The sequence below is a fragment of the Drosophila mauritiana genome, chromosome 3L (assembly GCF_004382145.1).
Source record: "Drosophila mauritiana strain mau12 chromosome 3L, ASM438214v1, whole genome shotgun sequence".
Classification (NCBI taxonomy): Eukaryota; Metazoa; Arthropoda; class Insecta; order Diptera; family Drosophilidae; genus Drosophila; species Drosophila mauritiana.
The window spans coordinates 19,302,136-19,321,021 of record NC_046669.1 but is presented as its reverse complement, the minus strand read 5'-3'; the positions used below and the strand labels follow the sequence as shown (position 1 = coordinate 19,321,021).

General features: G+C 41.6%; 2 protein-coding genes across 4 annotated transcripts; one reads left to right on the top strand and one right to left on the bottom strand.

Annotated features, from left to right (window-relative positions):
- Positions 1-64: 64 nt before the first annotated feature.
- On the top strand, positions 65-2,995 carry LOC117140678 (ras-related protein Rab-8A). The gene is made up of 5 exons (XM_033303732.1): positions 65-734; positions 1,693-1,753; positions 1,814-2,018; positions 2,161-2,301; positions 2,381-2,995. The coding sequence occupies exons 1-5, from the start codon at positions 611-613 to the stop codon at positions 2,471-2,473; spliced, it is 624 nt and encodes a 207-aa protein (XP_033159623.1). The 5' UTR covers positions 65-610; the 3' UTR covers positions 2,474-2,995.
- A 9,346-nt stretch (positions 2,996-12,341) lies between these two features.
- Positions 12,342-18,759, bottom strand: LOC117140657 (bifunctional 3'-phosphoadenosine 5'-phosphosulfate synthase). Of its 3 annotated transcripts, none has more exons than XM_033303698.1 (4): positions 16,497-16,800; positions 14,720-14,834; positions 12,920-14,445; positions 12,342-12,857 (listed from the first exon to the last, which is right to left on the bottom strand). In XM_033303698.1, exons 1-4 carry the CDS (start codon positions 16,620-16,622, stop codon positions 12,651-12,653), a joined length of 1,974 nt encoding a protein of 657 aa, XP_033159589.1. In that variant the 5' UTR covers positions 16,623-16,800; the 3' UTR covers positions 12,342-12,650. The 3 variants fall into 3 exon arrangements, with proteins under 3 accessions (XP_033159589.1, XP_033159591.1, XP_033159592.1); XM_033303700.1 differs by lacking the exon at positions 16,497-16,800 and adding an exon at positions 15,693-15,920; XM_033303701.1 differs by lacking the exon at positions 16,497-16,800 and adding an exon at positions 18,423-18,759 and having other exon boundaries at positions 12,343-12,857.
- Between the last annotated feature and the right edge of the window lie 127 nt (positions 18,760-18,886).

The window sequence follows — 18,886 nt, the reverse complement described above, 5'->3', positions numbered from 1 at the left end:
TTTCACCATCGCACGATAAGCTATCGATAGGCGACGACGCGCCAGTGTTGCGCAGCAAGGAATTATCGAAACTCATATTTTTTGTACGGGCGTAATTAGAAAGCAGTAATTAACTTAATTTCCACGTAATATCCACAACAAACCAACATACACTCGCACTGTGTAGCGAGCGCCTTTGCATTTGCCCACCGGAAAAGCCGCCGCACGAAAACCGAAACTCGGGCGCAGACAATAAAAAGGTCTTAAAACTACGTCGCCATTTTTGACACGGCTCCGAAATCGAAAACACAACACACACACCCAAGAGAAAAAGAGCTGCGCTGCGGAGAGAAGGAAAAAACTATACGTTTTCGATTCGAGTCGATTCAATTCGATTGTGGATTTGTGCGGTTACGTCTGGGTATAGTTTATATGTACATACATACGCTAAACGGCACGCATGGGGCATAATCGTGATTAGTGTTATTAGCCAAGAATCGGAGAGGAAGTCAGTCAGTTGATTAAGGAGACGACGACGTGTACAGTGCATCACCCTTAACCCTTACCCTAACCCCCAGCTAAGCACTATTATCGGGCCAGATACTGTGATCCTACCGCAAAAGCACACAAAATGGCCAAGACCTACGACTATCTGTTCAAACTGCTCCTGATCGGTGACTCCGGAGTGGGCAAGACGTGCATCCTCTTCCGATTCTCCGAGGACGCCTTCAACACAACGTTTATATCCACAATAGGTGAGTGCCATCATCCGCGTTTATCGTGTCTTCCGATTCTTCTTTTTTTTGTTATTAATTATAACACCTTCGTTTGCATGAACTCATTCGCAATTCGGAATCCGAGCTTCTGGCCCAGTGACTCATAAAATGTCAGCGTTCTCCTCTTTTCTTTTTTTATTTCCTGCCCCATCCGGGCATTTGTCATAAGTATTGTTGTTTCCATGGGAGGGGCACTCCCACCATGTTTGATTTCTCGCGCTTATTAAGATTTCCCCGTAAGGAACATATCCGGATGCTTTATCTCGCCATGAGATTCACACCCGCATAGGAAAGCGATAGTAAGTACTCAGTCCGAGTACCCAGAGTCTTTGTACTTTCGCTGCTCTTATCGCCCCAGAAGCCGGATTGTTCCGATACGAGACTGGCCCGTCGCACGCCGAATCGGGAATGCCCTATTATATACCCAACAGGCAGGCCCATGCCCAGTCAAAGAGGGAATCCAAGTAGTTGTTCCCGTACGAGTACAGTGAAACCTTCCTACGAAACACAGCAAATACTTTTTAATAAATTCGAATCATCATCAGTACAACTTCAAGTGGCAGTTTAACCACATTGTGCTTATGATTTTAAGCTTATTCAAATAATAATCACAATAATATTTGACGTGCACACTGTGCTTTCCCGTACTTGTAAACACAAAAGTGGAGCGATTCCCATTTCTGCTCGTGGCTAATAATTGTTTATTTTCGTTTTTGGCACGTTTTCCTCGCGACACTTCCAATTTTGGGGCATTTACTTAACGACATTGTTTAAATTAATTGCGTGGTTTGTGGATTTCGGTTCTCTTCGTCTCTTATTTTGGCTGCGATGTCATGGGTTCCGACCAAACAGGTTTAGCCTCTTGCCAAATTATTTAAATTAATTAGCAAACGTACATGTGTGTGTATATATATGCTCATCTGTTTTCTCTTTGCAGGTATCGATTTTAAAATTAGAACAATTGAATTAGATAACAAGAAGATTAAGCTGCAGATATGGTAAGTAATATGCAATTCATCTGTATTCTCTAATTACCTATACCTCCAATCATTTTCCAGGGACACTGCCGGCCAGGAGCGTTTTCGCACAATCACCACGGCCTATTACAGAGGTGCCATGGGCATCATGCTGGTATATGACATAACCCAGGAGAAGTCCTTCGAGAACATCAAAAACTGGATCAGGAATATCGAGGAAAACGCCTCCGCCGATGTCGAGAAAATGCTGTTGGGAAACAAGTGCGAATTGACCGATAAGCGACAGGTATGGTAATTTAGTTAGCGCATAATCATTTGTTATTAAATCCAATAAGGGATTGGCAATGATTTGGCGCAATATTCTTTTCATCTTCATAAAGCTGTCTGTCCATATCGCCGCTAATTAAGCAATTTTCCACCCGTTGTAGGTTTCAAAGGAGCGCGGCGAACAATTGGCCATCGAGTATGGCATCAAGTTCATGGAGACCTCCGCAAAAGCCAGCATCAACGTGGAAGAAGCCTTCCTCACCCTAGCCAGTGATATCAAAGCGAAAACGGAAAAGCGAATGGTGAGTGTGCGGGTGGCGAGACTCGGACAAAGCGGTTTTTTTCACTGTGGCTAACCATTTACATCCTTTGTGTGCGCAGGAGGCGAACAACCCACCAAAGGGCGGCCATCAGCTGAAACCGATGGACAGTCGGACGAAGGACAGTTGGTTGTCCAGGTGCAGTCTGCTTTGACGTGGCAACGTGCGCTCGGCACTGAAGCGGCATGGTGGCAACGTCTACACGGTAGTGGTTTATGGTGGTAACTACGAGGTAGTAGTTTTCTTAACTCCTGTTAGGTTCGAGTACAAGCGGGACCCCGAACGAGCGGACATTAACTGACATCTAAATCAACCTTGAAAATCAATCAGCAGCCGGCTCCCTTTAACCGAATAAGCGCGATAATGGAATAGAACACAAATTGCATTATGAAACAGTTATTAAATAAAGTATATGACGACAGCGTGTACGAAATATACCTAGGCATGATAATATATATACATATATACGTATATAACTCAAGTTTAAAGAAGATAAAACGATCCAGCGATAGCGAAAATCGAAGAGCAGCCAATCCAACCCGCCCGCGTCCTTCTCGAAGAGGTTTTAGTATTTACGGAATTATGATTTTCTCTAGCAGCCATGGTTGTCGATTTGTAAATTATTAATTGTAAAACAAATATATTGTATGTACTATGTATGCATATGATTAGTTCACCTGTCCTTGTTTTGCTCATTGCTTGTGTGTACTTTCGATCGATTCAGAGACCCTTTTGCCATTACGTTGGGAATACGATGGAGGAGGTCCAGACGCACAATAACCCAAGGGTGTACACCCCCCCATCCGCCCCACACCTCCCCCTACCCGGCAATAACTTTATATCATATAGTATGTGGTAGTATCGCACAGATCGAGGGTGCTTATATTATTATTCTTCTTAATCTTCACACACATTTCATTTGGTTAGTTCGTACTCTATTTATTTTGTTCTTTGCCCCACACCACATGACTTTGTCAATAAAACGTTACACCTAATAATAAAACATTAACGAAGATTTGCAGAAATTTGCGAGATATCACCAATTAAAAGTAGTCCATCGATGCGAATCGATCGGCAGCAATAAACAATTATGAACACATACACAGCGCAGTAAATTAAATAATGTGAAATTAAATGATAACTAATTGAATATTTGATATTAATAAATTACTTGTAATATTAATGATTAAACGTATACAATTTTATAAAAATAAATCATGTGCAAAACCAAAAACTTTTCTTATTGGAAAAATATTTTATGAGTCGTTTCGTAGCGCCGAGCTTCTGTCATCGCAGAGGCCGGCGAGCTCGACGCGTCGGACCCAAAGTCGTGTAGACAGATTGTGCTGTGGAGCATTGTGGAGTCCGTTCGGAGGACTATATACTTAGCAAAAATGTCCATGCTGCAATGCTGCAATTCGCTGGTTTTTAAGCGAAATCATAATTTTGTTAACAATGTAGTTTTGACAAACTATGCGATGACAACGTCCTTTTGTACATGGACCTGCCCAGATATCGGCAAGAACCAGACCACCAGGTACAATTCTGTCCGTGACGGTGGATACCGGCAGGTTAGGAGTGGGAGATGGAGGTATTTTCGGAGCAGGCATGCAGTGTGACCTTGAGGGGAACTTAAGAAACCCAATACCAATCTGTGTTTGCTCAGGGATTATTCTTAAATTGTCTGGATCATGTCCAATGACCGAAGTCGTGAGAGGATTAAGAATATGGACCGGAGCATGAGTTGCACGGGTCATCAAGTTGCAGCTTAAATCATAAATCTATATATCTGTGTTACTCGTTACTTCCGTTACTCGTAGAGTAAAAGGAAGGAAGAGTTTCCGACTATATAAAGTATATATTCTTGATCAGGATCAATAGCCGAGTCGATCTAGCCATGACCGTCTGTCCGTATGATCGTCGAGATCTAAGGAACTATAAAAGCCTCTCCTCCTGCGCCAAGAGGTCAATAGGAGCAGAAGCAAGGCAGCGCACCCTGTAGACATGGCAGCACAGGTGGAGCCGCGGACTAAAGAGTCGCTGGACGCAGCAGCTGATTCCTAATATCAAGCCGTGGATAGAACGGAAGCATGGCGAAATAACGTTCCATTTAACGCAGCGATCAGTGGGCACGGTTGCTTTCGCAGCTATCTGAAGCGCTTTGGACACGAGAAGGCGGATGATTGCACATGGTGCTTGGCAGCAGACTGGTCCAATTCATTCTGCGGGTGGAGGTGGAATGGCAAGCGGTATATACAAGACAAAACAAAAGCCGATAATATAAAAGTGGAAAAATTTAACTTCTCTTACGCTAGGGACATATGATCTTTCAAGATAACTGTCCCTAATGAGCTTTTTTCGACCATATGTTCGGGTGATTTTTGGCCGGATAGTATGGTGGTAAAAGAGTTCGAAGCTCTCACGTGGCCAGACCACTGCACCATCCGCCTCTTCATCTTCATTCTCTTCTTCAAATCTTCTATTTCCTAGGAAATCTTACTATTTCCTATAAAAATTCTACAGGCTTGCGTAGCAAACTAACCAAATTGTATTGTGATAGCCTTTCCTTTGCATCCCATATAATAGTGTTCACAGAGACTTGGTTAAAGCCGGAGATACTTAACTTCAAAGTCTTCCCAGGTATATACACAATATATAGGTATGACCGTCCCTCCAGACGGGGAGGTGGAGTCTTAATTGAGGTTAGATCTACCCTCGTTTCGGAGGAGTTACTTTTAGACGAGTACCGTAACTCTGAATTCTTATGCGTAAAGCTGTCTTTTTCCGACAGATCAGTTTATATTACGTGCTCGTATATTGCACCGTCTTCTGAATTCTCAGAATATCAGAATCATCTGTCCGCTATCCAATCCATCTTAAATAAACTTTCTGACAGGGAGCAATTGGTAGTTCTAGGTGATTTTAATATACCTGGCACAACGAGGTCCCCAGAAGAAAATTTAAATATCCTTCTCCCTTTAGCACAACATGAATTTATTGACGGCTTGCTCGACTTATCGTTGTCGCAAGTAAATTATATTTGATACTCTCTTAGTCGACTATTGGATATATGTTTTGTAACAAGTCCAGAAAGTGTGTTTCTGTCCAGGGTAGCACCTCTTACTCAACCTCAAGATTCATATATATCATCCTACTTTCGAGGTGACAATCGACATATGTAGGTACCGTATTTAAAGTAAAATCAGAGAAGTCAACAAAGTGAATTCACTGTTTTCGCAAGGCAAAATTTCGGTCCGATCTTTATTCCTGCAACATAATGACGGATGCGATTAATATGTTTTATACCACAATTAAATCATTTTTGACTCTTGTGTTCCGATGTACTATCCGTCAATCTCTAAACCTCCTTGGTTTAATAAAGAGCTGACACACCTAAGAAATGTAAAGTCCAGACTTTATAGAAAATTTTAAAATACCGGTTCTCAGTCCATCCTTTCTAAAAATTTAAGCGCTCGATTAAACTTTACCGTGCTTAATGCTCAGTGCTACAGGAATTATTTAAACCGTTGTAAGTTCCAGTTCGCACAGGATCCGAAAAAGTTTTATAATTTCGTTAACACTAAGCGAAAAAGAATTTCTTACCCTTCCTCACTATTTTTTGAAAACACTACGGTAACATCGGATGAGGCAATAGCCGATCTATTCGCCAAGTTTTTTCAAACAACATATTCAACTTTACCTCATTCCGAACAGCCATACTCTTATGCGGTATCTAAGTCGAATCTAATATTTTGCCCCACTATAAACGAAAGCTCACTGCTTAACGATCTTCAGCGTGTTAAACTGGTCTATTCGCCAGGTCCCGATGGAATCCCTGGCTGTGTGCTCAGTGCGGAAGCCTTGTTCAAGCCTCTACTGAAACTGTTTACCTTAATAAAAAAAAATAATCTTCAAACAGATGTCATCATCTGTTAATCATTACCTCCTAGTAAGGAAACTTGATCTATTAGGTTTTCCTGTTGATCTTCTAAGTTGGATTTTAAGCTATCTGTATGGCAGGACGTAACAGGTCTTCTTTAAAAATTCTCTATCTTGTATTCTCCGAGCCACAACCGGTGTCCCACAAGGAAGCCAAATTGGTCCGCTTCTTTTTACCTCATTTATTAACGACCTCCTATTAGTAATAAACCATTCGCGTTTACTTATGTACGCAGACGATGTTAAATTATGCCTCCAGCACAAGGACATTTTGCACTATTTCAGCTTTCAAATATGGTGCTCCCAGTGGTGCTCCCAGTGTAGATGTAACGATAGTTATCGATAGATCGATAATCATCTCAAAGGGTAGCGTCGTGAGCGCAAATAGATATAGGAAAATAGGACAAGCATAGAGAGAGTCGAAGTAGAACAAAGCGAGTTGAAAGTTGTGTAGTTAAAAGATCTTAAAGCCGAAAGTTGTCGTGTCCGGAGTAAGGCGCAGTTGTGTAGTCGTCGTATGTCCGGAGATCAAGAAGTGTTGGCACGAGTCATCTTTTTATTAAATAGCTAATATAATAAGCAAACTATTATAATATCAAAATATTACTAAGATAAACAATTGTGCTAAACAATAAATATCCTACATAGATTTAAGAATAAAACTCAGCTGCATTTACAAACGCTGACTGCATCGTCTTACAAGCGCTGCATTATATAGTTAGATTCAAACACCCGAATTGAACTCAAGTAGTGTACGCACAAGTTTATAGTGTGAACATTTTGGTCCTTCGAGCCGGATTCTGTTGTTTCCCCCACCAGTGGTAAGAAACACAGAATAAAAGACCACGCCTTAAAGTACTAGGACTATAAGGTGAAACATTGTGTTCTTGCTTTTCCTTGGCTGATTTATCAGCTGTGAGTCGAGGCACAGCTAGGTCAACTGGGCGACCAATCAAAAAATCCTCCAACGGATCACGCTAAAGAATTCAAGCAGAAAGCACAAAAAAGTCACAGTGATTGTTTTCCCAAGATGTTGTCGGAAATATCTGTGAAATTGATGCAAGACCAAGGAGAGTTGCAGAAAAAAATACTGCAAGTCATCCAGGAAAAGGCATTTATATCAGCAATAGATGTATTGGTAGTCCGATTTACTACTAACAACAATGCGCTGGTAAAATTGGGAGTTGGCGATCATCAATATTTTAATGATAAAATATTTATGAAAACTATGGATGCTACCAAGGCCTACAAGGAGTCACTATTAAAGGTAGAGACACTTGAAGAAATAAAAATACCGAGCGGATCAAAATTATCTGATACCGCATCAGCTCGGAGCTCCAGTCCAGTTTACAATCTGGTTCAACTGGTGGATAGAAGAGCGGACAAGGTGAGGCAACAGATGAGCCTAATCTACGAAACCCTAGATAGTTCAAGTGAGATTGAACTAGTCAAGCAGCTGGCAATGATGAAAAGTCATTGGTCCAACGTGACGGACACACTGAAACTGCTTGAAAACAAGTATGACAGAACTGCCTTTGATCTAGATGAGACCGACATTCTGCAATCTGAAGTGGCCGCATTAGAGATGGTACTTCAAATGAAGTTGGAACAGTTCAAAAGTTCCAACTACGACGTGCCAGAACTCCCAAAAGTGGACCTTCCAACGTTCAATGGAAATTCGAAGGAATGGCCAACATTTTACGAGCTCTGAGCTAATAGACAGCAGGAAGGATCTCAGCAACACAAGGAAGCTGGGATATTTAAGAGCCTGCTTAAAAGGAGAAGCTCAAATGGTGGTTAGCCATTTGATAACGGGATCAGCGGCTAGCTATACAGCAGCCTGGGAGCTTATCTGCAAATGCTATGAGAATAGCAGAAAAATATTCTCCCAACACTTCAACAAATTAATGCAACTGGAGTGCTTGCTGCCCCATGATGAGGAAAACTTAAGGAAGTTTTTGGATACTGCGACCGAGAGCATATTCATCATAAAGGAAAAAGGAAAAATAGAAAGCTCTGCTACCGTAATTTTAGCAGAAATTGCTACAAGAAAAGTGCAAGTTAGATAATTTGCCTTTTGCTCTAAGGATGGCCACGATATGATAAAATCTCAATTTATAAAATAAAAGAATTCGTTCAAAAGAACAGCATGTGCTTTAGATGCTTTGGAAAGCATAATGCTATCGATTGCAGAAAGGAAATTACATGCAATCGATACTCCAAAGGACACAACAGCCTTCTTCATGAAGACACAAAACGCAGTATCAACAGTAATAGCCTCAAGCAAGTGAAAAAGGTGTTTATTGACGGCGGATCCCAGAAGACTGATTTCAAAGGAGGCAGCACAAATATTAAGGATTCCCAGAGTAAGGAGTACTATAGAGGTCGAAGGTATCTCCCAGACTACTCAATTATCCAAAAACAGCGTCCACCTGACGATCAAACCAAAAATTCCAAGCAGCTTCAAAACATCAACGGAAGCATTGGTTTTACCAACACTCCATAGAGCCCTTCCCAGCGAAAAGTTTGATATTGATATCAACAAAGAGTGCCAAGCAGAATTGACATGGTGATAGGTGTGGATCTATTTCCCCTGATTATGATGGAGAAAATAAAAACCGTGAATGGAATCTTGGGACTAAAAACCAGATTTGGATGGATTGTGTCCGGAAATATAACTCGAGCAGCAAAGCAAAAAATAATAAGTGCCACTACAACAATAAATCTAAAGGACCTGGAACGCTTTTGGGAATTGGAAGATGAAGCCGATGATACAATTACAGACAATGCAGAATGCGAAAGAAAATTCCAAGAAACAACTGTACCAACGAGGAAGGCAGATTTGTGGTTTCAATTCCATTTGACACTTCAACACTTCCTAATCTTAAGAACCCAAGAGCGAGGCTCTCCCGAAATACAAATATTGTTCAAATACTGAGGCTTATCCTCAATCCAATTTGCATTTGATTTTTAGTCTTAAGCTGAGATCCAAAGAATAAAGCCGTGAAACTATTTCTCCTATAAATTATTTTTTTATTTCTTGGCGTTGTCCCGTTGACGGGACATTAGTTTGACTCAAAAATAAAACAACAATTTTACTGGCGCAGTCGGTAGGATACAAAAGTATCCGAAATAGAGAACCTTCGAGTGGAAAATAAGTTAAATTTTATAGTTCAGTGCTCGAAACATCTCCCAAAATAAATTCGTGAAAACTCTTCAACTTGGATTATAATTCCAATTCGGTTATCCAATAATAAGTGGAAGTGAAATACGAAACAAAAACATTAAGTCCAAAAGCAACTAAGTTTTAAAACCAACATATAAAAATAAAAAAAAGAACAATATAGAATTTTAATAATACAACATAAAAATTTACAAAAAATAAAAAAAAAAGTGAAACTAGAAAGCTTAAAAATAATAATAACATTGAATCCGAAAGAAAAAAAAAAATTAAACACAAAATTTAAAAATTTTACAATAAAAATGTCACAACCAATTATTGCCGCACCCCAAATCGCTGCGCTGAGCGACAACAACCTTGCCGAAGCCCGTCGGCAGCTTAAAGACATTATGCCATTCAAGGGTGATCCAGAAACCCTTCACACCTTTGTCAGCAGAGTGGATTACGTAATTTCGCTCTACCAAACAAATGATGTCCGACAACAGAGGATTCTACTGGGAGCCATCGAAAGGAACTTGGACGGACAGGTTACACGATCTTTGGAACTTCCGAACATCGAAGATTGGCCTACCCTTAAAGCAAGACTCATCGCGGAACTTAAAACTCAAACACCAAACTACAAACTTCTGGAGAACTTCAGGGAGACACCATACAGAGGAAACCTAAGAGCATTCTGCGAAGAAGCGGAAAGACGACGTTAATTATTAATTTCGAAACTACACCTGGAAGGTAACCAATCGGATTTTCTTATTTTTATTCAGGCTATTAAAGACTCTATTAAGATACTGATAAGGAAACTACCAATACAATTATTTACTTTTTTAGCCCATCACGATATTACGGACTTAAGATCCTTAATTACCATTGCACAAAATGAGGGAATCTATGAAGAACACATTAATTTTGAATTTTATAAAAACCCAGAATATCGTAATAAAATTCAAATTCTAATCAGAATTCGAAAGCACAAAAATTCAATACAAAAGTTCAAACTCAATATCGACCAAGTTACTCACAATATTCCCAACCCTTCAAACCTAATTTTTATCAATACATTCAACCATTTAGACCTAGCTATACACAGCAGATGACTAACAACCCACCCATGTGGCACGCACCTAATTATTTCAGACCCAACCAATACATAAACACATAACCCATTATTCAAAAAAATCCTTTCCAACAATATCCCAACAAAGCCCAAAATCCCCAAACAACACATTTTAGAGGAAATACATACCCTCGACTACAACAACCCTCTACATATAAAAATACTAACTTCCCGATTACTAAACGACTAAGACCATCGGACAGTGAACTAACTAAAATGTCTATTGACGAACTTAGATTCCAAGACGCGCATGAATTCGAACAAGTCCAACCTAATTATTACGAGCAACAGTATTATAACCAAAATCAATACAATCCTTATCAAAATCATGGCTTCATTAATGAAGGGCAACAACAAGTCCAATCTGTACAAATTAATAACAAACAAAACCAAAATAATTCTGAACTAAACGAAAATTTTCGGTTAACAGCCCCGGACAACACGAATACATAAAAATAGTATACAATTTAGCTTCTGAGTCTCGGTCAGAAGTTTTTTTACGGTTTTTCTTTTTTTGTTTAAGGAATAAAAAAACAATTTGTTGCCCCTATTTTCATAAAGCTTTTCGGGTTTTCTTCAGGAAACGCTTTCTTCGAGGATCCCAGCTGCCTAATAAACAACGACATAAAACAAAAAAAAAATTAATTTTAAATTTAATTAAATAAAAAAAAAAATATGTGATTCTTGAAAATATACCTATTAAAGTGCAAGCTTTAATACATTTACAACGTAAAGTAAAATCATAAGGCCGCCGAAATTTGAGTGACAAAGTCTAGCCCAAAAGCGAGCTCAAAGAAATGAAAAATAACGGGTGTTCTGAAAGAGGGGATGCTGTCTTTGGAAGACCCGCCTCCTTCAGAATTTTTTTTCCGGCCTAGGTCCCGTTTTATTTAATGATGGTCTACGTCCACCTCTTTCTCTTTTACTCCATGGTCAACGACCATTACTTCTGGCTCCTCCTCTATGTTGGTTACCGTTATGATAACCCTGATCAATTATGCCTGGCGCCATTGTCATTGTCAGCCGCCTGTTTGACTTATTGTTGTTGCTGAGTTCCATCGATCTGGTTGGTATATATCTGATCTGGTATAGATCTGATATATATGATACATATATGATGTTCGCGATGTATGCTTTCGCTGCTTGAAATTTACGAAGTTGTGCTAGTCAGAACCAGCGGCCATTTTGCAAAAGCACAAGGTGGATTTGTGCCAAAGTTCTGTGCGAGACTAAAACGCGTTGAGCGACCGCATGTTCCAAGAACTTGGAAAATTTCCAACATATGTCGCTTATAAAACAGCTGATAGCGCTGCCAACTTATCGCATTGGCGATCTTGACAGATCGCACCGTTGATCGGTGTTGAGTTGCGACCGTTTGGCGCGAAATTCAAATTAAAAATTATATTGTTAGTTACGATGGTTACTATGGTGATGATCTTGCCCAACTGCAGCAGCCCCAATTGTAAAAAGTGGTAGTGCAGTATCATAAGTATAAGTGCAGGCTCCACTAGCAGGCATTCCCACTTCTGGGCCGTGATATTAAAACAATTTCATTAATTATCAGGAAAGCATCTAAAAACACGTTTTTAGATCAGTTTAATTTTTGTTTTTATGTTAGCTTTTATTACAGCTGCAATAGTTTCTATTAACTGTTGCTATGAATTTGTATAATTTGCTGGCCCATTTTCACCGCATAAATTAATCTTTCTTAGCATACTGGATCATATTGTTCATAGGAACAATAGCTTTATGGGAAAACCTCATAAACGCAAAAAATACAATCAGTTTAATAAGTAATTTGCTATTTATTATTTATATATGTATTAAAAACCGTCCACAAAATAGCTGCACGACATTTTGCTTAAGATAAAAAGAATTGGGTGACTTAAGTGTAGATACAAGTAGATTGTACGATACGAACATTTAGTTAGGAGGAGCACAACATTCACACACGGGGACAGCCACGGATTTGGGCTTAGAACGATGGAAAAAAGATGTGGTAAGTGGTAAGCGCCTTTAGCTTGAAATATATATGTATAATAAGCACAGAAGCTATAACTAGGAGGAATTGCACGTTGCGGATCGAGTGTGGACAGCGGGTTACGACTGCGGCAGGTTCTGGTAGTAGGTGGCCAGGATGCGCCACGCCACCGGTTCCATAAAGCCGTCCGGCGGACTGACTCCCGTTTTGGCCAGGGTGCGCATCTTGGTCCCCGAGATGAACTCAAACTCATCCTTCCTCTTGGGCTCAAAGAAGGCCATTCTACTGGCGCTCTTGTCATAGGCAGCAACACGGAAGGGCAGGATCTAAAAAGAAAATATCGATTTTACAGTCTGCTAGATTTGACCTAAGGCAGTTGGAACCCTACCTCCATGCTGTCAAGTCCCTGAGCCATCTTAAGCACTCGCGCACCATGGGTGGCATCGTATAGGTTTCCATCCGGATAAGTTTCCTTTGCCGGATGCGGCATGCCAGCCGGATCGCGGCCTACAATGTAGAAGTTCGCGCCGGCGTTCATGCGCGCCTTGGCGTGCCACTGCACCTCCGTGGGACCGGCGTACATCATTGGCGAGGGAAAGATGGCCAGCACCGTGTCCTCTCGTCGCAAGACACCTGCGTCGAGCACGGCCTGGTGCTGCTTCATGCGCACATCCAGCGGCACATCGTCGTCCTTGGTCCAGCCACCTAGAGGATGCAGCAGCAGCACTGGCTGCTTGAAGCCGCGCTCCAGCAGCTGGCGGCGAGTGTCTTGCATGAGCAGGGCATGGCCATTGTGGATGGGATTGCGCAACTGAAAGGCGAAGATGGCGTCGGCATTGAGCTCCTTAAAGCGGCGCCTTAACTCGTTGGGAGTCAGCCTGTACTGATCCAGTCCGTCCTCCCAGCGGATACGCTCGATCACTGCCAGATCGCCGCCGACCAAATAATCCCCGGACTCGTAGACCTGCTTACTGTACGGGTGATTGGGATTGCTGGTGCCGAACTGGCGGGCCAGCCGCTCTTCCTTACGCTGAAAGTAGAACTCGGGACGCCGCAGAATGGCTACCGCCTTGCCTTGGTATTTGAGAGTCAGCGAGGAGCAGCCGTCCAGCCGATCCTTGTCCGCCTGCGTGGCGCTCAAAACAATGGGCACCGAGTGGTTCTCGCGATAGGAACCGTCCATGCCGCTCTGAAGTGTGTTGAAGTGCAGCGTCTGCAGGTACTCATCCTCGCGCATGAAGCCGCGCAGTGGATATGCCCATCCCTCGGCCAGTACTTGCACCCACTGCAGCTCCACGGTGCTGATTTCGATGGCTTGCAGCGACTCGGCCTCGTGACGCAGTGCCTCCGTGGCAATGGATTCGCTGGGATAAAGCTCCGGCAGCAGGTCTACGTCGCGCAGCGAGCGCGGAATAATGCCCTCCTGTTCGAGCAGCGTCACCAGCTTCTGAGTGGACTCGCGCACCGTGTAGCCGTGCGTGTTGACCACCAGCTCCGGCATCTGGGGTCGCTCGTACTCCTGCGTGATGCCCGTGAATCCTTTGATCACGCCCTCGCGCGCCTTCTTGTATAGACCCTTCACGTCCCGGGTCTCGCACACATCCAGCGGAGTGTCCACGAATATCTCAAAGAACTTCAGACCCGCATCCTTGTGGATCTTGCGCGCCATCTCACGATCGTCGGCGAAGGGCGAAACGAAGCTGCAGATGGCCACCACTCCGCTGTCGGCAAACAACTTGGCCACCTCGCCCACGCGGCGAATGTTTTCCTCGCGATCGGCGGGCGTGAAGCCCAGGTTCTTGTTCAGTCCGGTGCGAATGTTGTCGCCGTCCAGTCCGTACGCCGGAATGCCCCGGGATACCAGGTACGCCTCCAGCTCGAAGGCAATCGAGGTCTTTCCAGCGCCACTGAGGCCTGCAAAGGAATTATTACATTATTATTATTATATATGTATATTCAAAAGCGTAACAGTGGAAATGAATTCATAAAACAACCAAATTACAACAACGAACTAACTTATTTTATTATAATTATTTATTATTTATATTATTATTTGATAAATGAAAACTATGATTCTTGTTTTTGAAGCCTTAATAAGGCAATGATGCTACATGAGTTTCGGATTTGATCTTTTCCTTAAGTTCACTGCATTTCCAACTAGTAATATATACCATATTGACGCCCTTACCAGTCAGCCACACCGTGCATCCTCGGAATCCTCGGCAGAGTCCCAGATTCTTGCCGCGCGTCTCCCTGGTGACATGGTGCTTCTGCTCGGTCACATTCGTCGCCACCTGTAGGCACTGCAAACAGAAACGTAATCGGGTTTAGCTTTCGAAATTAACATAAATTAATATTCATGTCAAGTTGGGTTGGCGATGGATGCCGCCTCGGGCGCCTTCTTTTCAGATTCTTAGCCACGGCGGCCACAAAAGCCAAACTCAAAGGGGCTGAAGCCAAAATCAGAATCAGAATCGGAATCCAGTGCCAGAGGCAAGTCATCATCGAAATACTTTGCTTTGACCCCGGGGCGATATTCGTGCTGAGCTCCAACGTTCAGTTTGTTGACCTTCCGCTGGAACTCGAGTGTGCAGAATCGCGAATGGGCGAATGGAGCTATGCGATATGGGTATGCCCATGGGTATTGGCCGGGGATCTATCGCGAAGGGAAAAGTGGGCACAAATTTACATTCGTGGTAGTCGCCTGTATTGTGCCAATATAATTATTTGAACTCAGTTTTTTGTTAACTTTAATTTCGAAATGAAATGCCTTATGACTCCATTTTTAACATATATTACATAATATTTTGGAATTAAGACTAAGTGCATTGCTAACTAAAATGAGCAGTAGTTTTCGATTTTTATAGCTTTCTTATCAGCTTAGCCATATTCGCAGATGGCTTAGAAGTGGGTCACTGTGCTGGATTTTCATTTGAGCGTTTTACTTTACCCTCCGCTGATCTCAGTCCTCCAAAAGCCACTATACTATTTGCATTTTTACGCTTACTGAGCCAGATAATTAAGATTTCAGTGTTTAGTGGCGCTTCGTTTTAAACAAAATGCCTGTCAGACTGTTTTTGTATCTGATTTGAACTCTGGCAGAATCCGTATTTAGCTTAAGTTATAGTTTTGAATCTTTTAATTCGCCCTTTTGGTCTTACCCTTCTTTTGATATGGGGATAAAATCCAATTGGCTGATTCGGCATTGTTATTATATTTTATTTAGCACTCAAATGCAATCGAAGTAATTCCGAAGTAACTCTTGCCTTAATAGTTCAATTATTTTACATCGAGCACTGATAGCGATGCGGATTCGACTCAGATTGCGCGGAAAACGAGCTCACTCTGGATGGATTTCGTCATAGACACGCGACGAGCGTCGAAAGCGAACTGAAAGTTTTCAATAATATTTATGGTATTATATGGGCCGCTCTGCCTTCAAATGTGACCGAGAATGGAGCTCGAAGAGAGTGTGCGAGTCAGAGAGATGTCCATGAGTATATCGTATACTATCTCGCCCTGATCTCTCGATCGCCGATCCACGCACGCATCATTTAGACTCCCCGGTTCCAGTTCCATATGGAGAAAATGTTTGCACAGTCTGTCTGTCAGTCTGCTTGTTCGCTTACTAATCCCATTCTTTCTTGGCCTTCTGCTGCTGCCTTATTATAAACTCCCTTGCTTTTAAGCCCTAATGTGGCAAAAGGTCAAATGGAACGGAAATGGAACAATCCAATAAATAAAGAAATGGCACTGGGCTAGTTTTAAAAGTGCTCCTGGTCTACCTTAATTGAAGCACCTCTTCATACTTGATGTTTGTACATATTTGCCCAAGTAGTTTTTATTTATCTGCAAACTTTTGTTTATCTGATAAAAGCAAAACACTTCATAGCCGTCGGGTAAAACAAACAGACCTCTCCTACTCGAGATACCATCTAAAGATGCATCATCCGAATGGAACTTACCGCATCTTCTGGCTTTTCCACACTCGGAAGGCAGCATCTCTTCGGGGAAGCAGCACAGCCAGCACTGTTGTTATTGTTAATATTATTATGGTAGTGGCCAAGCGAATTGGCACATCGGGTAAACATTTTCCAACAGAAAACGAAACGAAACGTTGGGCAGGTGAAAAGAAAGCGGGAATCGGACAATGTGCGCTCTTTGATAATTAAACAAGTGAGAGTTCCGCAGTTGAAAAGCCAAGTTAACCAAGCAGACAACCGCCGAAAACGCTGAACTTTCTCGCCGAAGCTCCAAACTGCAACTGAAATTCCACAGGCTGCAGGCGAGAGGAAAACCAAACTTGGCAACGATCCACTGGGTGGAGCTGTGGGATATCCAGTGGTGGTGGTCCACATAGGAACCCGTTTATGGAGGTGCTTAGCAGATAAACTTAAATTTGCTTTGTTTTTATTGCAGTCAAACAGTCGTTTAAACAGCTAAGTACATATTTGCATATTATTTTTCGGGGAATAAAGTTAAATATAGCATATGCAAGAGAAAAAGTATCATATTTTGTCTAGATCTTCTTACACAGTTGTCTATTACTATTATTATTATGCATTGGATGTTGAAAGCAAATTAATTATAGCCCTTTCTTTGTGCATTCAAATTGTTTAAGTCATTCAATTGGGTAATCACAACTAACGATTTAAATAGTATCCATAAAACTACCGCGTAATGCAATGACACATAAAAGCAATAACCATTAAGCCCAAATGTTGCTATATGGAAATCAAATTACTGGCCGTAAAAAAGCTTAGAAAGTAAGCTGCGCGAAATAAACAATGAAAGCAATAAACTATTAGTACTATGGCTTTATTTAGCAAAAAAAATATAACAAAAAAATATAAAAATAATTATTTTCAGAATTTCCCTAATAGAAACTAATTATTTATCATTACTTGTATTAATTTGGTTCAGTGTGATTAATAAATTAAAAACAATGCCCCAAAAAAGACTCAGCCGCAAGTTATCTCCGTGGTCATTCAACCTGCAAGTGAAGCCGGGCTGTTGACCAAGATTTCAACTACTTTTGGCCAACTCCGACCACAAAGTGGCCCATTCGAGCTGATGTCTCCGACTTGACACCTTTACTGCCACTACCACTTTAGTTGGCTCGCAAGACTTTCTTTCTAATTTGAACCTGTTTTAGCCATAGCAATAACATTCGCTGTGGCAACCAGTTGTTATCAAGGAAATAGTTGCCTGTTGCATAAGCCATTCATTGTTTTACCTCATGTTGAGATGGTTTGTAACTGAAAAAGAGGACTTTTCTTCGGAGCAAGTTAATGCGGGAATTCCAAACCTATCTCAAAAATGTATTTATATTTTTTCAAGCATTAAAAACGATTGTTTTTAATCAGACTGCTTGAAATGGAAAAACGCAAGACTTGCGGTTTTATTTGCATGTGTTGCATATTTCTGATGAATCAACATTTCTCGAGAAATACATTTTAAATATTTCCATACATTGTAGTTTAATTAAAGAATGTATGATGAAGGCAATCTTATCAACTGCAAGCATGCAATAGATGCTTTTTGGCAGTCAAGTGCGAATTTAAATGTGGGGTAAATGTCATTTCCATGGCGCAAGATAAGATTAGGCCGGGAATTCTGGTGTTACGTGTCTGGCGACCCATATGGAGAGCATTTAAACCGGAAGAGGGAAAGAATGCGTTTGGGGGAACTGGGGAGAGCGATCTGGGGATCTGAAGATACATATGTATATTCAAACAACCCAGGCTGATCAAATAGATTGATAAATTCAGACATATTCCACAGCTGTAGGTGAATTTTTTCGGGCCACTTGTTCTAATAGAGTTAAAGAAATTGGGTTTGATCAGCGTTTTTGGGCACAGGGCCACATATGTACACATCTATCTACTCACCGTCTTCTGACGCTTTTTACTGCTCTCCGGAACTTCACTCATTTCTCGAGGGGAACTGTGCTCGCCTATTATAAGCCACCAAAGTAGCACGTCCTCCTGCCCAGCAATTCCAAACAAAACTGCGAAATGTAGCACTTCGAATCGGAATTCGGTGCAATCGATGAATGAAGTGCGCCACGGAGGCAATCGTTGGCTGGCTTTCCGTTTTCCAAATAGGTGTAGTACTCGCAGCAGCTGGACTATTTCACTAAATAGCTTAAAGTGTAGTTATATCGCAAACAAACGTTTAAATCTGGGGAACGAGAACTATATTATTACTAATTCACATGCACACAAACACCCACGCACACCAACGCAGCCATCGGCGCTCAGCTGATTAGAGGTGGCCCAAGTATGCGATGGTTAAACGATAGCCCACGACAAAGCTAATGCAAAGATAAAGTTATTAAAGCTTTGTAGTTAAA

Excerpts from the sequence above, each read along its gene's own strand:
- LOC117140678 (XM_033303732.1), top strand. The coding sequence starts at position 611 with ATGGCCAAGACCTACGACTATCTGTTCAAACTGCTCCTGATCGGTGAC. Across the intron at positions 1,754-1,813 it reads AAGATTAAGCTGCAGATATG|GGACACTGCCGGCCAGGAGC; the intron begins GTAAGTAATATG and ends ATCATTTTCCAG. Across the intron at positions 2,302-2,380 it reads CGAAAACGGAAAAGCGAATG|GAGGCGAACAACCCACCAAA; the intron begins GTGAGTGTGCGG and ends TTGTGTGCGCAG.
- LOC117140657 (XM_033303698.1), bottom strand. The coding sequence starts at position 16,622 with ATGTTTACCCGATGTGCCAATTCGCTTGGCCACTACCATAATAATATT. Across the intron at positions 14,835-16,496 it reads TGGAAAAGCCAGAAGATGCG|TGCCTACAGGTGGCGACGAA; the intron begins GTAAGTTCCATT and ends TTCTGTTTGCAG. Across the intron at positions 14,446-14,719 it reads ATGCACGGTGTGGCTGACTG|GCCTCAGTGGCGCTGGAAAG; the intron begins GTAAGGGCGTCA and ends ATTCCTTTGCAG.